This window comes from Zootoca vivipara, chromosome 1 (genome assembly GCF_965207765.1).
Source record: "Zootoca vivipara chromosome 1, rZooViv2.hap1.1, whole genome shotgun sequence".
NCBI classification, from domain to species: domain Eukaryota; kingdom Metazoa; phylum Chordata; class Lepidosauria; order Squamata; family Lacertidae; genus Zootoca; species Zootoca vivipara.
The window spans coordinates 124,983,246-125,000,631 of record NC_142582.1 but is presented as its reverse complement, the minus strand read 5'-3'; the positions used below and the strand labels follow the sequence as shown (position 1 = coordinate 125,000,631).

General features: G+C 42.7%; 1 protein-coding gene across 3 annotated transcripts in view; it reads left to right on the top strand.

Moving 5' to 3' along the window:
- Window positions 1-17,386, top strand: part of BRF1 (BRF1 general transcription factor IIIB subunit) — a 202,972-nt gene that overhangs the window by 41,030 nt on the left and 144,556 nt on the right. For 2 of the 3 annotated variants that reach the window (XM_035104684.3, XM_088673764.1), the window contains exon 3: window positions 1,610-1,783. In XM_035104684.3, coding sequence (XP_034960575.3) covers window positions 1,610-1,783 — 174 coding nt within the window. Of the gene's footprint in view, window positions 1-1,609; window positions 1,959-17,386 lie in introns of all 3 variants that reach the window. The other variant, XM_088673763.1, reaches the window with a different exon arrangement.

Sequence of the window (17,386 nt, the reverse complement as noted above, 5' to 3'; positions counted from 1 at the left end):
CTCTCTCCTTAGCCTGGTGTTATAAGGTGCTTTGATAGGAAGTCCGGAAGAAGCAGCACAAAGTAATGCACATGGACACAGTGTTTTCATTTCCCCAACAAGTCTGGTGTTGTCATCATGTGCTTAGTTTAAACTGTTGAACAAGCCACATGGCAAACTTCTTTCCCTGCATGGAAATGTTATTTGTTTCTAATATCCCCGTGAAACTTTAATGTTCTGCATGTTTCCTGTAACAACACATGGCAGAAACATTTTTCTTACATATTGAATCTATGCTCTACTCATTGGCCGGTCAATAAATACCATACTTACTTTACCCTGTTCTTCTATAACTACTCTCCTTCAATTTGGGCTTGTGTTCTTGCCACAGTTTCCTGCAGCTGAAGTGTTTATTAGCATGATGTGCCTGTGCTATGCTTTCCACAACTGTATCACCAGCTGTGTCATATCCTCTTATGAGTCATCTAAAGGGCTTCAAACAAAGCAATAAGGTGCATCCGTCTTCTTGAAGCCACAACTTAATCTTTGTAATCTGGCAGCTGAGCTCTCCTCAAATGTGATTTGCAGGAAGTGCTTCCACAGCAGTGGCAAACTTAGAGGGCACATCTCTTTCTATGGCCAGATTTCCTCAGTTGTGGTTTTGCCTTGTTTGCGGTTAGGGGACCTGCATGAGTAAGAATGTGCTTTGCCAGGTTTTTGGTGAACTGAAAACTTGTACTTTTCTTTCAAACTAACGTGGAATGTATTCTGTTTGCAATTTTGAGACATGCACCCTTAGACTGCTGACTGAGGGGCATTGTTCACTCTCTTCGGAGTAGCGTATCTGTACATTTATTCAGATGAAAACAATCCTGCTTCTTAACAAACCTTTGGCTTATCTGTTTGAAGCCATGGGTGGTGGTGGAATCACACAATCTGTTTTTTTGGGGGGGGAGCAGTGGGGAAATAGACAATTTTGGGAGGAAACTGAAATGCATGCTTATTTATCATCCAACCTAAACTTATTTGCTTTCTCTAACAGCTTAAAATCTATCATTTATAGTAGCACATATTTGGCACATACAGTATATGAATTTTATGCTATGCACATCTACTCAGAAGTAAAATCCATTCTTTTTAGTGTAGCTTAGCCTCGGGCAAGTGCCTGGGACTGCAGCATCAAAAAATGAATACTGCACTTTAGTTTTATACAAGCAAAATTGTGAATATACCCACTATTGGAAAGAAAGAAAGAATGTGCTACAAATTGTTGTAGCCTGTGCTATCTAAGTGGATATATATTAGTTTGTTTGCTTTTTTGTAATCTGTGGGCAGCACTGCATAAATTCATAATTGATTCGAGTGTTGTATATATTTAACACTATACATTGTTTTAAGTAAAAATATACTACCCACATTGAGTGAACACAACCCCTTCTTGGGTGCAAATTATATAGTATCTGAGAAAGAGAGAGAACCTAGCTGCATTAAACGTTTTAACTTCTTATTTTATAACAAAACAACCCCCCACCCAAAAGTGTAGAGCAACCAAGTTGACTTTAATTCATAGTGTAAGTATGATTTGCAAATGGTGTATTATTTATTTATTTGTTTTGTTTTCTCTTGAAAGGAAAACGGCAGATCCATCATTTGGGGAACCAACTGCAACTGAATCAGCATTGCCTTGATACAGCCTTCAATTTTTTCAAGATGGCCGTGAGCAAGCACTTAACCCGAGGGAGGAAGATGACCCATGTGATCGCTGCTTGCCTCTACCTGGTGTGCAGAACAGAAGGCACTCCACGTATCCTTTCACTGCTGCTTGAATATTTTTGGGGCACTCTTTGGGCCGTTTGAGCTCTTAACTCTTCTGTGCTAATTCAAATATAAGTCCATTTTTGTACACTTTAATCTTGTCTCTCATTGAAGAAAACACCAGGAAAACATTTTGTCTGGAATGAAAGTCAATGGTGAAATTGGTAAGGATTGTCTGATTTAATCAATAGTTGAATATGGTGCCCTAGCCCAGTGGTTCCCAACAGGTGGTCCGGGGACCCCCAGGGGTCCGCAAGCTATGCCAGAGGGGTCCGCAAGATGCTATTAGAATAAAAAATATATTAAATATATTTCGTATGATAACAGATTTTTTGTTTTGGCCGCTTCCTGCATGAGCAGAGTCTAGCGCAAAACTAGAATTAGATAGAGGCAGTAGTTCTGCTGTATGCCATTAGGTGGCGCTTTACAAACACTACTGTTTTGCAAAGAGGCAGCGCGCACATTCTACTAACGCTTACCTCCCCAAGATGCTTTGCGCGTGTCGGCTTCATTTGTGCGCTACTGCGCAGGTACCCTGTCTTCTCCATTCCCCTCCCTCCTCCCTGGCGCGCGCTGCCTCTTTGCAAAACAGTAGTGTTTGTAAACAAAGCAAGCATTTTCTTCCATGTGTTTCATGAAAAACAAATATAGGAATCGGCTCAACATGCGGTCAGATTTCAGAGTGAAAGTTTCAGGTTTGGAACCTAATATTTCAGAAATAATGGACTCAAAGGACAGATTTAACTCATCTCATTAAGAACTGAAAATTAAAACTAACTGGAGTACTCTGTTGTAACTGTAAAAAACGTATAAATATAAAATATAAAAAGACTCTTAATTTGGCTCTCACTTTTTAATTTTAGGATTAGGAATTAATGGGGGTCCTTGTCACAATAGCGGCTCGATGAGGGGTCCTCGAGAAAATTTTGTTGGGAACCCCTGCCCTAGCCTATAGGGGAGGGGCATGAACGGATTGATGCATGTGCTTTTTAAGGGTGATTGTCTCATGTCAAAATATAAAGGCAACAAATTATATTTTCAACAATACAGTGTACAGGTAACTTTCATCTTAAGCGAGGGTGACTTGGCTTACCCACAGCACTTTGAAAAGTATATGAAGTCAGGTGCAGGGCAGGCTGGGCATGGCGTTGCTGAAACAGCCTTGTGGGCCAAATGGAGAGGCCTGTTAGGTCTAATGAAGCCCACAGGTCAGAGGTTCCTTGCCCTAGAGGGGGTAGCAGAGCGCAGTGTTTGGGGTAAGAGTGACAAAACAAAAATACTGAAAATCCAACATGAATCGCAATATTTAAAGTAAATAGAAGATGAGATGAAAATGCATACGACAGTCCTGGCAGCAAATTGAGTGCTGAAGTAAGAGTTAAAGAAGGTTTCTTTAACCACAGTAGAGCAAAAAAAGGTGAGCTCCTGGCTGCAGAAATAGAAATACCCAACGTTCAGTATGAAGCTGCTTTCTTTTTAATGGCTTGGAACAGAGCAACTATATAATATAATGAGAAACATGTTTACATTTTCAAAGGGCAAAGAAGGTTGAAGAGTATGTTAAATCAGCATTTTCAGCATATTCAAAGTTTAGCTCTCGAGAAAATGTTTATAAAATGGAAAGAAATAGACAAAAATCTAAACATAAGAAATAGATTAAAGTGTAGGGAGGTATCCAATGAAACAGTTCCCTTAGTGCAAGGATTTCCATTTGTGCAACGGAGCTTCCTCGCCTTCTCCCTGTGTGCCACCCATCCACCCCAAATTTGCTCTTGAAGGTTGGTGGAAACCCTAGAACAGATTTGTGGGCATATGGAGGAAACAGAGAGAGGGTAAAATTCTGTTCTACAGCCACAAGTCTTAGCACTAACAAAACTACTTCATTGCATACCACCCACAATACCCATTTTGATATTGGGTATTGTGAGTATTTATTAAATTTGTATACTGCACTTCACCCAAAGATCACAGGGTGGCTTACAACATAAAAAAAATGAGAACATAAAATCCATAATAAAACAAAAGCAAACCAGTAACGTCTCCCCCCCCAAAAAAAACATATTTAAAAGGACGTAGAATGTTCAGTCAGCTAAAGGTCTGGTGATAAAGGAATGTTTTTGCCTGGCTCCTAAAGATCTGTAATGAAGGTGCCAGGTGAGTCTCCCTGGGGGAGAGCATTTCACAAATGGGGAGCCATTGCAAAAAGAAAAAGGCCCCTTCTTGAATTTAAATTTACAAAAATGAAATGCCATTGTAAATAATACAGTGGTACCTCTATTTACGAATTTAATGCATTCCGAACCCACATTCGTAAGTCGAAAAAAATTGTAAGTCGAATCCCATAGGAATGCATTGGGAGAAAAAATTCGTAAGTCGAAGCAACCCTATCTAAAAATTCGTAAGTAGAAAAAATCCTATCTAAACCGCATCCAAGATGGAGGATGGAGCTCCATTCGTAAGTAGAGTTATTTGTTAAGTAGAGGTACCACTGTATTTGCAAATTGACTAGCATCTTCTGGTTCATGGTCTTTCTAAAGGAGCATTTAGGGCTAAACAAGAAGCCACCCCCTGCTAAGGGAGGTTTTTGGTACAAAAGTTGTAGCAATCTGGTTTCAAACATGGGGGGGGGGCTTTTGAAAAGAAGGTTGCATTTTGCCAGTAATTTCAACATTATATGCAGATAATCTGGATATTATCTATTAGGGTATTTTTGCAAGGATGTGGGGAATAAAAGTTAAAAAGAAAATGATGGGGCGATGTTTGCCCTTTTTATTCTTTCATCAGCATAAATTGCTTCAGCTTTCCCCTTGTGGTTACCTTGACATTCGGCCCCCAGGACAACGTAGTATGTGTAAGAGACCATCTGGCACAGTGATCTATGTGGGTCTGTTACATAAGCTCAAGCAGTAACTAGAGTGGATAACTAATTTTGCGTATGTTGTCAGCCTGGGTATATTGGATTGTTTTCACTTTGGTGGAGTTTCACTTAAATTACGTGCCTGCCTTTTGCTGGATAGTTAGGCCCCCCTCATCCCTACGAAAAAGGTTATAACAAAGCAGTCCTTAAGAAAGGTTGTACAGTACTCCTCCTTCCTCTTTGTAATACTAAGTACACAGTCAAAATTCCCTGCTGCCTGGGCAGCCAGTTGCATGGAAGCAGATCTGCATAGCTCTGCATTGACTATATATAGCTCAATGCTTTGCATGCAGAAGGTCCCAGGTTCAGCACCACGCCAGATAAAAGCATCAGGTTGCAGTGAGTGAAATATTCTGCTAGAAATTCTGGAGAGCTGCTGCCGGTCAAGAGTAGACAATACTGAACTAAAAAGGTAAAGGTAAAGGACCCCTGACAGTTAAATCCAGTTGCGGATGACTCTGGGGTTGCGGCGCTCCTCTCGCTTTACAGGCCGAGGGAGCCGCCGTTTGTCCGCAGACAGTTTTTCCGGGTCATGTGGCCACCGTGACTAAGCCGCTTCTGGCACAACGGAATACCGAAACCAGAGCAGCGCACGGAAATGCCGTTTACCTTCCCACCGGAGCGGTACCTATTCTACTTGCACTTTTTGGCATGCTTTTGAACTGCTAGGTTGGCAGGAGCTGGGACCGAGCAACGGGAGCTCACCCCGTTGCGGCGATTCGCACCCAAGAGGCTCAGTGGTTTAGACCACAGCGCCACCCGCGTCCCTTAATACTGAGCTAGATGGGTGAATAATTTGACCTGGCTTAGGGTTCCTATGAATCCTCCTCCATTACCATATGCCTGTAGTGTTTGGGAACAGACCTGTCCATTATGCTTAATGAGATACGCATATGTGTACCAGGTGGCCCTGCTTTTAGGCTTCTAGCAGTGCCTAGACCTGGAGAGGTAGTGAACTCTATGGGGCGGGGTCACCACTAATGCACACAACTCCATGCAGGTATAGGTGAATTGTGAGATTTGGTCCTGCTAAGGGCAGGAAAGCTGCAGGTGCCTTGTCTGTCTTTTGAGTTTCAAGCCCCTTACAGGTCTGAATCTTAAAAGGAGAATCTTAGAATCTTGGTGAACTGCAAACTCTCGTTCTCTCAATATATTGCATCCTGCTGTGGGATTGAATTTAATGAACTAGAAGTGCTTTAAATAGATGAATGCATAATAATACTGGCCTGGTTTGCAAGCTTTTAAGGATTACAAAAAGCAGATGTCTTTGAATCTCTTTGGATATGTTTAAGTGCTAAGTATTTTTATATGATGATAGTGCAAAAAGTCTGCACCAAGAGAAGCAAAATTCAATTATGGAAACTAAGCAACCCTCCTGATCAATGTAGAAAATCTAGAATTGATCATCCCAAAGACATGGCTGCCTAGCCTTTGCTTGAAGAACTCTGGCAAATGAGAAACCTGGGGATTTCTGCATGCACAGCATGTACTGAACTACTCAGCTGCGAAATCCCCCCCCCAATCTTGTTTTGTTTTTCTAACGGAAGGGTGACTCTCTGACTTCTTCCTGACCCCGAGCATTGCCCTTCTGCATCATTTGGGTGAATTACATGCAGGAACGTGTGCTGTAATCTTGGCAGGAAAGTGTTTTGATACTGCTGTTGTAAGCTCTAACAGAGCAACCCAAGAAAGTACTTGGGAGAGGCTGCACTTTTAAAAACTTCCAAACTATAGGCTGGAACAACTGGTTGTTCTTGCTATTAAGACCAAATTATGAGTAGGATGTTTTGAAATGTGTGGTAGTGTTGTGTAAGCGTTGCTTTCTTTAAAAATAATAATCCTGCCCTTCCTCCAAGAAGTTTGGGATTATGTGCAAGGCTCTCCTCCAGTTTATCTTTACACAACAGTAAGGTGGGTGTGATGAGCTGCCATGGCTTGCCAGTCCAGTCCAGTCTACTTAGAAGCCCGGGCTTCTAAGTAGGCCGGATCTGCACCAACAGGCACCAGCCTGAGGAGACCACATTGGGACTTTGCCTGGAGACTCTCCACCTTTGGGAGAAGAAGGGTGGGACTCTCTCCATCAGCTGCTTGATGGCAGAGAAGGAGCCCAGCTGTTGCTTTTTAGGGAAGAAGGAAGGGAGGGGAAGCCCAGTAGAGACACAGGAAACAGTTTGGGCATACTGGATGCCTAAATAAGGCGCCTCTGCAGAAATTGGGGGAAGGTGGACCTTGCTTCCGGTTGGAGATCTTCACCAGGCTGTTTCCCTAAGCCCTGTTGGACATGGTGTGAGAGAGTTTACCAATGGCCTATGTTGATATAGCACCTGCCACTTGCTGGTTTTTGGGCTGCCAAGGGCTCTGAGGCAGAAAACCCCTGTCCTCTTTGGGGGAAGAGCCTCCCCTGGAACACGGAGGCAGCCCTGGGAGGAACTTCCTGTCTCTGGGGTTTGGGTTTGGCCTGGGAAAGGGAGACATGGACATCTTGAGAAAAGCACAGCACTGAAACAGCCCTGAGAAGAAGAGGGCTTGGTGCTGGGAGGACTGCAGGCCTGCGAGGAAAGCAGAGATTATGAAGCAACACTTTGGGCAGAAAACCTGATATGCAGTTGACCAAGCATGAGTTGGTGGTGCCTTTGCTTGATGGCCCATGCAAGGCATGGAACATGCCCCCTTTCACGTTCTCCTTCCACAGGGCTCCTTCCCCAGGTGCAGTAGGCTAGACTGAAAGTTAGGACAAGGGCTGACTTTGATGCGAGAGATCCAAGGTCAGGATCTCTCACAGTTTAATCGATACCAATAGAAGCTGTGGGGTGGGAACAACAACAACAACATCATCCTCTGAGGGACCATTGTGGCTCAAATATGACAATAGTACTATTGGGGGGAAAGAAGCCTCAGTTGTTTTGATTTTGAATTATAAGCCTTTTGAAAATTTACTAGATTGCCAAGTGTAGTTAAAGATAGTTAAGGATATTCACTTATGGAGTTTCTATTTCTGCCAATTTGAGCATTTTATTATGTTCATAATAACAGTACTTAAGAAAGCACCTAAAAGCAATTAAGAGTCCATGCAGAACATGAAAAGTAAACAGGCACTGCCTGCAGGCTTGCAATCCAATCAGAGTAAAGTCCTGCAAGGAGGAAAGTGAATGAAGGTAAATAAGAGGGGAGGGGCAGTTGGCAAACTCTCTCCCTCTTCTCACAACTAGAAGATTGGACTGAGTTGTTTTCACTAGGATTTAGCCAACAGATGGCTCACTGTGTGAACTTTCAGTAGACAGGAATAACTGCAGCTGGTGATGGAAAATATGAAGGATGGACCCCCTGTATTCTCGACAAATGGGCTTAATTTTCCTTTCCACATATGCTGCTGTGTGTATCGTTTTGGAGAGCGAGAGAGCCAGATAAGAATGTTCCCGTGTCACTGAATAAAAAAAAGGGTGTTTCTTCCTAGTGGGAACAGGATACAGGTGCGCAATGTGTGCTTGGTGTTTACAAGTTAACCCTCTTCCTCACACCAGAAGAACAAAGCTGGACAAAATGCTAAGTTGTACTTTTACAAAAACAATCACATGCAGATTGTAATCCTACTTCAATTTGTAATGTCTGAAACAACATCTGACATATTTTTATATTACATTTTTTATCCTTCCCTCCTTCCAAGAAGAGCATGAATTTACCTGCCTTTTCTATTTTTGCACTAGAAAAAGTAAACCTAATTTAGAGTGGGTACATGTATGCAGTACTTGAGGATGAAATTGCTTGCTGAGCAACGTGGCGTTTCTAGGGGGTCCACAAATATAAAAACTTGCTTCACTCCCAAGTCCTCTAACCACACCTACTGCTTGGGAAGAGACAGGCTCCTATCTCACTGTGGTCTGATTATCACATTGCACAAGCTTCTACTTACTTATTTGCATTTATTTGTAGGCTGCCTTTTGATAAAATGCACACACACAAATATGTAAAGAAAGCATTCAAAAGCAAGAATGCCAACAGCAAAAATGGTAAAATGCAGCATTTTTTTTTAATAAAAAAAACAAATAAAGAAAAATCAGAATATCACAAAGGGTTACCCAGGGCACCACCAAAAGTTCTCTAAACTTCAGTGCAATTGAGATAAGGCCCAGCCTCTCTCAAGTATTCCGGAACAGGGATGGAAGGACTTTAGGTTTGTAGGACCTACCTCATTTTCTGATGAATTCTAAGGTCTATCAACCAGAGTCAGGTGCAAAAGAAAGGGCAGGAGCACAGACATAAGCTAATAATTAAGGAACAGGCTGCCTCTACATGTGTTCAGTCCAGGAATTGTAATCGGTATGAAAACCAAGCTCGCAATCCTTTCACACAAAAGCCCACTTCTGATTTTCCTTATAGCTTCCTTTGTTTTAGCAGCCTAATTTAATGATGGAAGCCTTTTAGTAGTTGCTCTTGGCAGCCAGTTGAGAGTAGTTTAGAAACTCTTGCTGATCCATGACAAATTAGTCAGATATCTACCAGCAGACGCTGATCTAAATTGTGCCGTGCTTTTTCTGGAGCACATAGTAAGCTTGAAAGAGAGGCAGGAATTTCACTTGCACTGGGTTAAATCTTAGAAATACCTGAGGGTTTTCTGCTGCTGCTTCTTACTTTCTCCACACACCAGTGCAGTTTAGAAGTTGGGGGCTCCAGGCCAGGGCATGATCTGTGCTTTCTCCTTACGAGAAAGGTTTTGGATATTTGCTTTTGACGAGCTGGTGAGTGGATTTGTGAATTTCTGTGCTTTTCTCTCTGACCTTCAGTGCTTCCACCCAGCGACTTGCCATTCATTCACTTTAGTGAAGGAGATTGAGCTCTGAATGCATAAGGTTTTCCGTATGGTGTTGCCTTCCCCTGCAGACGTGCAGAGCCAACTTATGCATGTTTGCAGGTATTGCCCTATTCATTACCAAGTGGCATTATCTCATTTGAGGCAGTTGAGAGATGCACCCTGATGTGATGATCGTGTAGCGGCATATTTGGAAAAGCTGTGCAGACTTCCCCTCCCACTAGTACCGCATCTGATGCTGACTGCTCAATATGATTGTATTTATTTTATTATAGTAGTGCTTGCAACACCTGAGATTGAAGGTGGGGGTGTCTTTTTTAAATGCGTAAAAAATACCCCCCGTTTATAAGATAAGTTGGGACATTAAGAACATCTAAAAATGTTTAAAAACAGTCACATACCCTCACAGCCAATAATGTCAAGACTACTGGGAGCAGTATCTTTCAGCCATTGTAAGCCTGGGTGAAGAGGAATGCTTTTAAGTTTCTCCTAAAAGTTAGTATAGTCATACCTCATGTTACGTCCGCTTCAGGGTGCGTCTTTTCGGGAAATGGGCGTGCCGAACCCGGAAGTCCCGGAACGGGTTACTTTTGGGTTCAGCGTGCGCGCAGAAACACTGAATTCCGGCAAGCGCCTGCGCAGACGCGGCACTTCAGGATGCGGCCTTTTTATGTTGCACGGAGGTACCACTGTAATGAGAAAGGCAGGCTCACATCAGCAGGAAAGGCATTTCACAAATGGGGAGCCATCACTAAGAAGGCCCTGCCATGTGATCAGAGCCAACCAGTCAGCACTTAGCAGTGACACTGGAGGAGGCAATCTGCAAGGAGCTCAAGGTGGCATAGATGTCTCCCCATCCCCCAATTTTTATCTGTGCAGCACCTTGTACAGAACCTTTCCTGCAGTTGCATTATTTTATTGGGATTCACCTCTCATGGCTGGTATTTATGTAGGCCTTTGCCAGCATGTGATTTATCTGTCTGATTTCAGTGACATTTATTTTGTTTTGTATTGCATGCTATGTTTTTAATCTTGTATACCACTTTGAGACTGGATAAAAATGTCTTAATAAATAACCCTAAGAGTAAGCTGAGCTGAGAGATAGTGACAGGCCTGAGTTGAGCATCATCGTAGCTAAATGTGGGGATTTGAACTCTCTTCTTCCCAGCCATAGGGACGTGGGTGGTGCTGTGGTCTAAACCACTGAGCCTCTTGGGCTTGCCGATCAGAAGGTTGGCGGTGCGAATCCCCACGACAGGGTGAGCTCCTGTTGCTCGGTCCCAGCTCCTGCCAACCTAGCAGTTCGAAAGCACCCCAAAAAGTGCAAGTAGATAAATAGGTACCGCTATGGCGGGAAGGTAAACTGCGTTTCTGTGCGCTGCTCTGGTTTCGGTGTCCTGTTGCGCCAGAAGCGGCTTCGTCATGCTGGCCACATGACCCGGAAAAACTCTGCAGACAAATGTCGGCTCCCTTGGCCAGCAAAGCGAGATGAGCGCCGCAACCCAGAGGTGTCTGTGGCTGGACTTAACTGTCAGGGGTCCTTTACCTTTACCTCCCCAGCCATAATCCAGCACTACCCACTGCACCAAATGGGAAGGCAGAGAATTTGCTTCTGAATGGAGGGACATAGTAAGCACAGAGCCCCATCTTTACTTGTAGCTGCATTTTGGATGCAAGCTGCATCCAAATAGATTGCGATCTTTGTGCTGTGGCGTGCTATGTGAAATTGCGCTGCCAGATCGCAGTCAAACCCGCAACAGAGTAGTGTGCGAAGAGGACTTGATTACCTCTTTCCCAGCATATTGCTGGCAGTGATTATTTTACCAGAGGCAAATGATATGTACAATCAGTGCATATTTTTCTTGAGAAGAACTCTAGTAACTGAGATAAGTTTACAAGATATCCTTAGAAAACACACACAGCAAATCCTGATAATGAAAAGAGCACTTTCTGGGTTGTAAATGAGACTCGCAATAAGGGTTTGCCATCTACAGAGGATTAAGGGGCATAAAAGTTTGATGACGCTTCTGAGAAAAGATTCTCTGTCTTTGTTGAGAGTCTTCTTTTTCGTGGGAGGTTATATGCTTGTAATTTAGAAACTCTGATAATTGCATTTTTTTCACCTGCTTTGGAAGCGAATCTGCTCGTGCCACTTGGCACTGACATCATAAAGCTTTGAACTTTTAAATTTAATTGGTAAAAAAGTGTCAGGTATTGATTAAATAGGCTGGTTTGACTCTTCACAGATAATGGGTCTCCAAACAAAATAATAGATGCTTTCATTTTTCCCTGAGAAGGGTATGTGTGTCTGTGAGCAAGTGGTTTCCTAAATTGCTGCTTAAAGATCATTCAAGTCTGGTTATTACAGACCTTGTAGCAAAACAAGAATTTAGTTCATGGACAGACCAAATTAACGTCTGTATCTTAAGCAAGCTTTTTGGAATAAAAAGGAGTTCTGTCTTTGTAAAATACGTGATAGGCTATTGATATTTTGGACTGCTACAGTGAACTCTAATTTACCTGACATTTTATATTATATAGTGTTTTAAAGGGTCACAGCACTTCATACACCATATTTCAATAACAGCAGGTCACGTTAAAGACTGATAAATCTTCACTGGTGGAATCCAGTTGCGCTTTTGCGCCTGTGAATGTGTTCCCTAGGGGGAAAAGGAGGAAAGTGTTTTTTTTGCCAATTTCCCCTTCATCCCTTTGAGCCGCCATTCACCTGTTGTGCAGAGTCTTTGCTGGATCAAAAGCCAGCCAAGAAAAAAGGTGGGGGTGCAGTCCCCTGTGGCTGATGGTTGCTTATTATTAGATAACTAAGACAGACAATTAGCCATTTAGTTGCTCATGCCAGAAGTCTCTTAATTCTGCACAAATTCAGAGCTGTTTTGGATTTGACACTAAGCCAGATGTGGGGAAGTGAACAGAAAATGGAATTTGATGTAATCTTGACCGCAGTTGAGTAGGTAGAATTTCTGGGGCTGCCATCAATTGGCACCAGGATTTTTCATGCTCCTTGCAGCATGTGAAGATGGTGCAGTAAACGAGCCATATGAAAGGCTGGTGAGGAATTGTCTTCCAAAACTTTCTTAACCAAGTTCTTTTGTAGCAGTTAGCGTACTAAATCTGTCCTCTGCTTCCTTGTCACAGCTAAAGATTTCATCATTCTACTGTTAGCATTCCCTGAAGGCTTCGCTGTTCTTGAGCAATGCAATGGCAGCAAGCTAATGTACATTTTACAGCAAAACCCATGTGATCTTTGTTTTGATTAGGCAATACATTATCAAGTACTGTACTGATATAAAAGATTATGAAGCTTGATCGCCTTCTAAATCTTGATAGCTGTAGGAAAGGCTGATGTTTTGTGGTTACTCTGAATTAGGGCAAAGTATAAATTTCCTTGGAAGAAAATGAGCACTGGCAGGTAAGTCCTGCTTCTTGTGTTCATCCTTGATTCATGCATTGCTTCCGCTACTGTGTGATTTTGGAGCCTGAAGTGTAGTAGTGGGCAGAAGATACTCTCTAGGGCTTTGCTCTGCTGCGCAGTCTTAGACTGATGCTGCACTTCCTTGTTCCACTCTCTGCTTGAAGAAGACTCTGAGGCCTGAGTGCCACATATCCAGGTTGCTTCTGGGGTTTCTTTTTGGCCTTCTGGCCTGCTCCAAAGCCCTGAACAGAGCAGGATGATACTCTGCCTTAGACAGGTGAGACCAGGGTGGCTTTGCTGGCTGGGGCTGATGGAAGTGATAGACCCCAATACCTGGCAGTCTGCCTGCCTCTGAGCTAGACTTTAGAACCACTGGAAAGGAGCTTTTGAATGACATGTTCATCATCAAACTTGTTTGATACAGCATGATACTCTTAATCTCAGAGCTGTTGGTTCGAGCCCCACATGGTACAAAACATTCCTGCATTGCAGGGGTTGGACTAATTGACCCTTGCGGTCCCTTCAAACTCTACAGCTCTATGATTCTATTTCTTTTCTAAAGGTTTAAGCAGAGACTCTGGGTTCTGTGTTAGAAGCAGCCTGCCTTTGCTCAGGGACTAAACCCTCCAGATAATCAGTGACAAAGAAATTTAAAAATGTTAAAAGCGAACACATTTATAATGCTAGATTATAGGGTTGGGGTCACCAGCATGGTGCCCGTGGCTGCATGGTGTCCTTCTCTGATACCCTCAGAGTACTTCTCTGGTACCCATAGGATTCGCTCTCCAACTGAAAGTAAGGGATTTCCCCCAGATTGGGTGTCATGGTGCCAAGTAATGCCCTTAGTTTTGGGCATTTAGTCACTGATGGGTAACCTCCAGCCTGTGAGCCTCTGGAGCCCACCAAACCGCGAAAGTTGGCCTGCCAGGTTGCCTGGGGTGAACCACTTCCATCTGGCATCATATGATGTTGGACACAGGGAAGTTTAAGCCGGCTGCAAAAGAGGAATTTGAAGGACATAAATTTAAGCCGGGGTTGCAAAGGAAGAATGTGGCTCACACTAAGTGAATTTTGAGTCAACAGCTCTGAATGCTGATCTTCTCATGGAAGGTTGTTGTTGTTGTTGTTGTTGTTGTTGTTGTTGTTGTTGTTGTTGTTGTTAATAATTACATTTGTGTACTGCCCTTTATCCAAAGATCATAGGGTAGGTCACAATGAGGTTGCCAAAATGCAACTTCAAATTTTTGTGAACATGGCACTTTTGGAACTAGTGTGATGGAGGCCATGGAAGGAGAGAGGTGGCTATGCCACATGCATTACTGTCTGCAGAAAGCATTCAAGGATAATAATGGCATTGCTTGAGGCTCTGCAGCAGTCTGGCCTTGAGGACGGAAAAGCTCCCCTCAGCAAACCTTCCTCCCAACAAGAGGGTGCTGGGCTGCTCACCCTCAAGGAATAGGTAACCTGTGGTCCTCGGGAAGCTGGTGGACTCCAGTTCCCAACAGCCCCAACCAGAATTGCATATTGGCTCATCTGCTCTCTGCAACTTCCTCCCAGAAAGTCCAAGCTTGTTTGGGATTTTCTGGCAGCAATTAACCTCACTCTACCGAAAAGCACAAAGGATTGTCTAAAGCAGGGGTCGGCAACCTAAGGCTCATGGGCCACAAGCGGCCCATGGGGGTCGTTTAACTGGCCCATGAGCTGCTCCCGAACCGAGCCATTCACTCGGTGAGTCCCCGCACTCTGCGCTAAACCAATGCAGCACGGCGTGGGGACTCGCTTCTGCGGCACTGGAAATTGCATCTGTGCAGATGCCAGAAATCGCGGGCACGCGCGATCCGGCCCACGGAAGGATCTCTGCTGGAGTGAACCGGCTCAGGTGAGGTAAACCTTGCCGACCTCTGGTCTAAAGGTAGGAGTGGGGGCAATTCATGGGTGCAAACAAAAATATATCGAACATTTTAAAAAATCCACAGTGTGTGTGTTTTGTGCCACACTTCTTGTACAAATAAAATACTTGCGTCTTCTGTAAAACAAACAATTTAAAACATCTATTGCGTGATCTACGCATGCCAATGTCCTTCTGTGTTCATTGGCACTGACAGCAAAATGTGCATAGGTTTGAAGCCTCATATTCTTCATGTAAATTGCTTCTCAGGGAAAATGTTTATGTCTGGATTATAAAACACAAAAACATTCATGCTTTTGCCTCACAGCTATTTGAAGAATCTTCACTTGGTAGTGGAGAGTAGTAGCAGCAGCAGCGTATTGCTCAGAGCATATAATTATTACCTTATGAGGCTGGGGAGATTACAATAAGATAATGTATGTGAAGTACTTTGAACATTGGGAAGCGCCTTATAAAGGATAGTAGTAACAAGCATCATGTGCATTAATATCAAATTTGTTATCAGTGCCAGTCCTGATGCAGCCCAAATGGCATCGCTCAAATCCAAGCAGTGGTATCAGCAGGTGATCTATCAGAGAGCTCTTTGGGTTCCTAATGTCCAGCTGTTCTTATTTATTCAGCTTCCAGGTAAAACCTTATTTTGTAAGTTTGCATCCTTGCTTTTCCAGCTGAGAATATTTTTGCTTTCTTTCCCTTGTTTTTAAATAAGGGGGTTTCCACCCCCCTCCCCCAAGTGCAGGGAATTTGGATGTGCAGATTGGTACAGTCTTCTGCAACACAGATACAGGCAGCCTCTCTGAGTGCTCGTGGTGCAATCACAAGGAACAGCTCTGTATTTGTGCTACAGCTTTTTTTGCATGCTTCACACGTAAGCAACCAATCTCTCTGTGGTCAACTAATCTAAAGTTGATTCTGAGTGTTGTAACATTTGACACATTTGTTATCTGATTATTTTTATTCTTCAGTTGTGCCATGTACTTGGGTGTTGATAGACTAGAAGTGTCAGTTAACGAGCCTAATTAAATAATTACATAGTTTTTTGTATTAATTTTATTAGCGTTATGTTAATTAATGAGGGAGAAGTTCTATTTCTGCTAGGCAGGTTATTCAGCTGTAACGCTGAGTAGAGTTTTTTGAGTGTTGCTTAGAGAACAATGATAAACAAGGAGACCTCATGATTTATTTATTTTTTAAAAGACATTTTATTAAATTTTCCAATTAAACACATTTAAACAATAACATAACAAACAAAACAAGCAACAACAAACACAACATAAACATACTAAACACAAAAAAATTTCTTCTAAGCATCTTATCAGTTATTACAATTTTCTTTGCTCTGCCGAGCTTTGACTTCCCTTCCCTCCCTCGTTTTTTTTTGGTCCATTCCTGTAAAGTCAATTCGTAGGATTTATTTCAGTCCTGCAAGTGTCTTTAAACTTCTACAGTTCTTTTCCATATAGTCCACAAATTTACTCCAGTCCTTCTGGAACTTTGACTCTCCCTGGTTTTGGATCCTGCTAGTCAGTCTTGCTAATTCTGCATAGTCCATCATTTTTGTCTGCCACTTTTCAATCGTCGGTAACTCCTGAGTTTTCCATTTTTGGGCTAACAAAGTCCTAGCCGCAGTTGTCACATACATAAATAATACTTGATCTTCTTTCACAATCTCCTGTCCTATCAGTCCTAATAAAAAAGCTTCAGGTTTTTTGGGAAAGGTATATTTAAAGATCTTTTTCAATTCATTGTATATCATTTCCCAAAATCTTTTAACTTTTTCGCATGTCCACCACATATGATAAAATTCACCGTCCTTCTCTTTACATTTCCAGCATGTTTTACTACTCATCCTATACATCTTAGCTAATTTTCCTGGTGTTAAATACCATCTGTACATCATCTTCAAAACATTCTCTTTCAGGGCAGTACATGCAGTAAATTTCAATGTTCGATTCCACAATTTCAACCACGCATCATACTCAATATTATACCCGAAATCTTTTGCCCAGACCTCATGATTTTTTAAAATTGCGAGGGGCAGACTTCCAAAAAGTAATTGCCTCCAATCACTTGTCTTTACATTGTAGTTGAGTTGAGTTGAAAATCTATAAAACATTGGGCGGGGTTATAATTCATAGCAGAAGACATGCCTTGTATGCAGAATCAGAGTTCAAGGGAAGCTTGGAGTTCATGTAATCCAACCCCCTGCTCAGTACAAGAATCTGAAGTTCAGGATGCAGTTACAGCATCCCTGAAGGATGATCGTTCAGCCTCTGCTTAAATACCTCTAGCAAAGGCAAGCCCACCACAATCTGTTCCACTCTTGAACAGCTCTTGTTATTTCTCCTAATATTAACCTGATATCTACTTCTGTGCAGCTTCCATCCCTTGATTCTAGTTTGGCCCAAAGTGGCAACAGACACAAAGTCAGCTCCAGCTTCTTTGTGATACGCCTTCAAATATTCAGAGACATCTCCTCTTCCTATTCTGTCTAAGGCTAAACAGTACTAGCTCTGGCAACTGTTT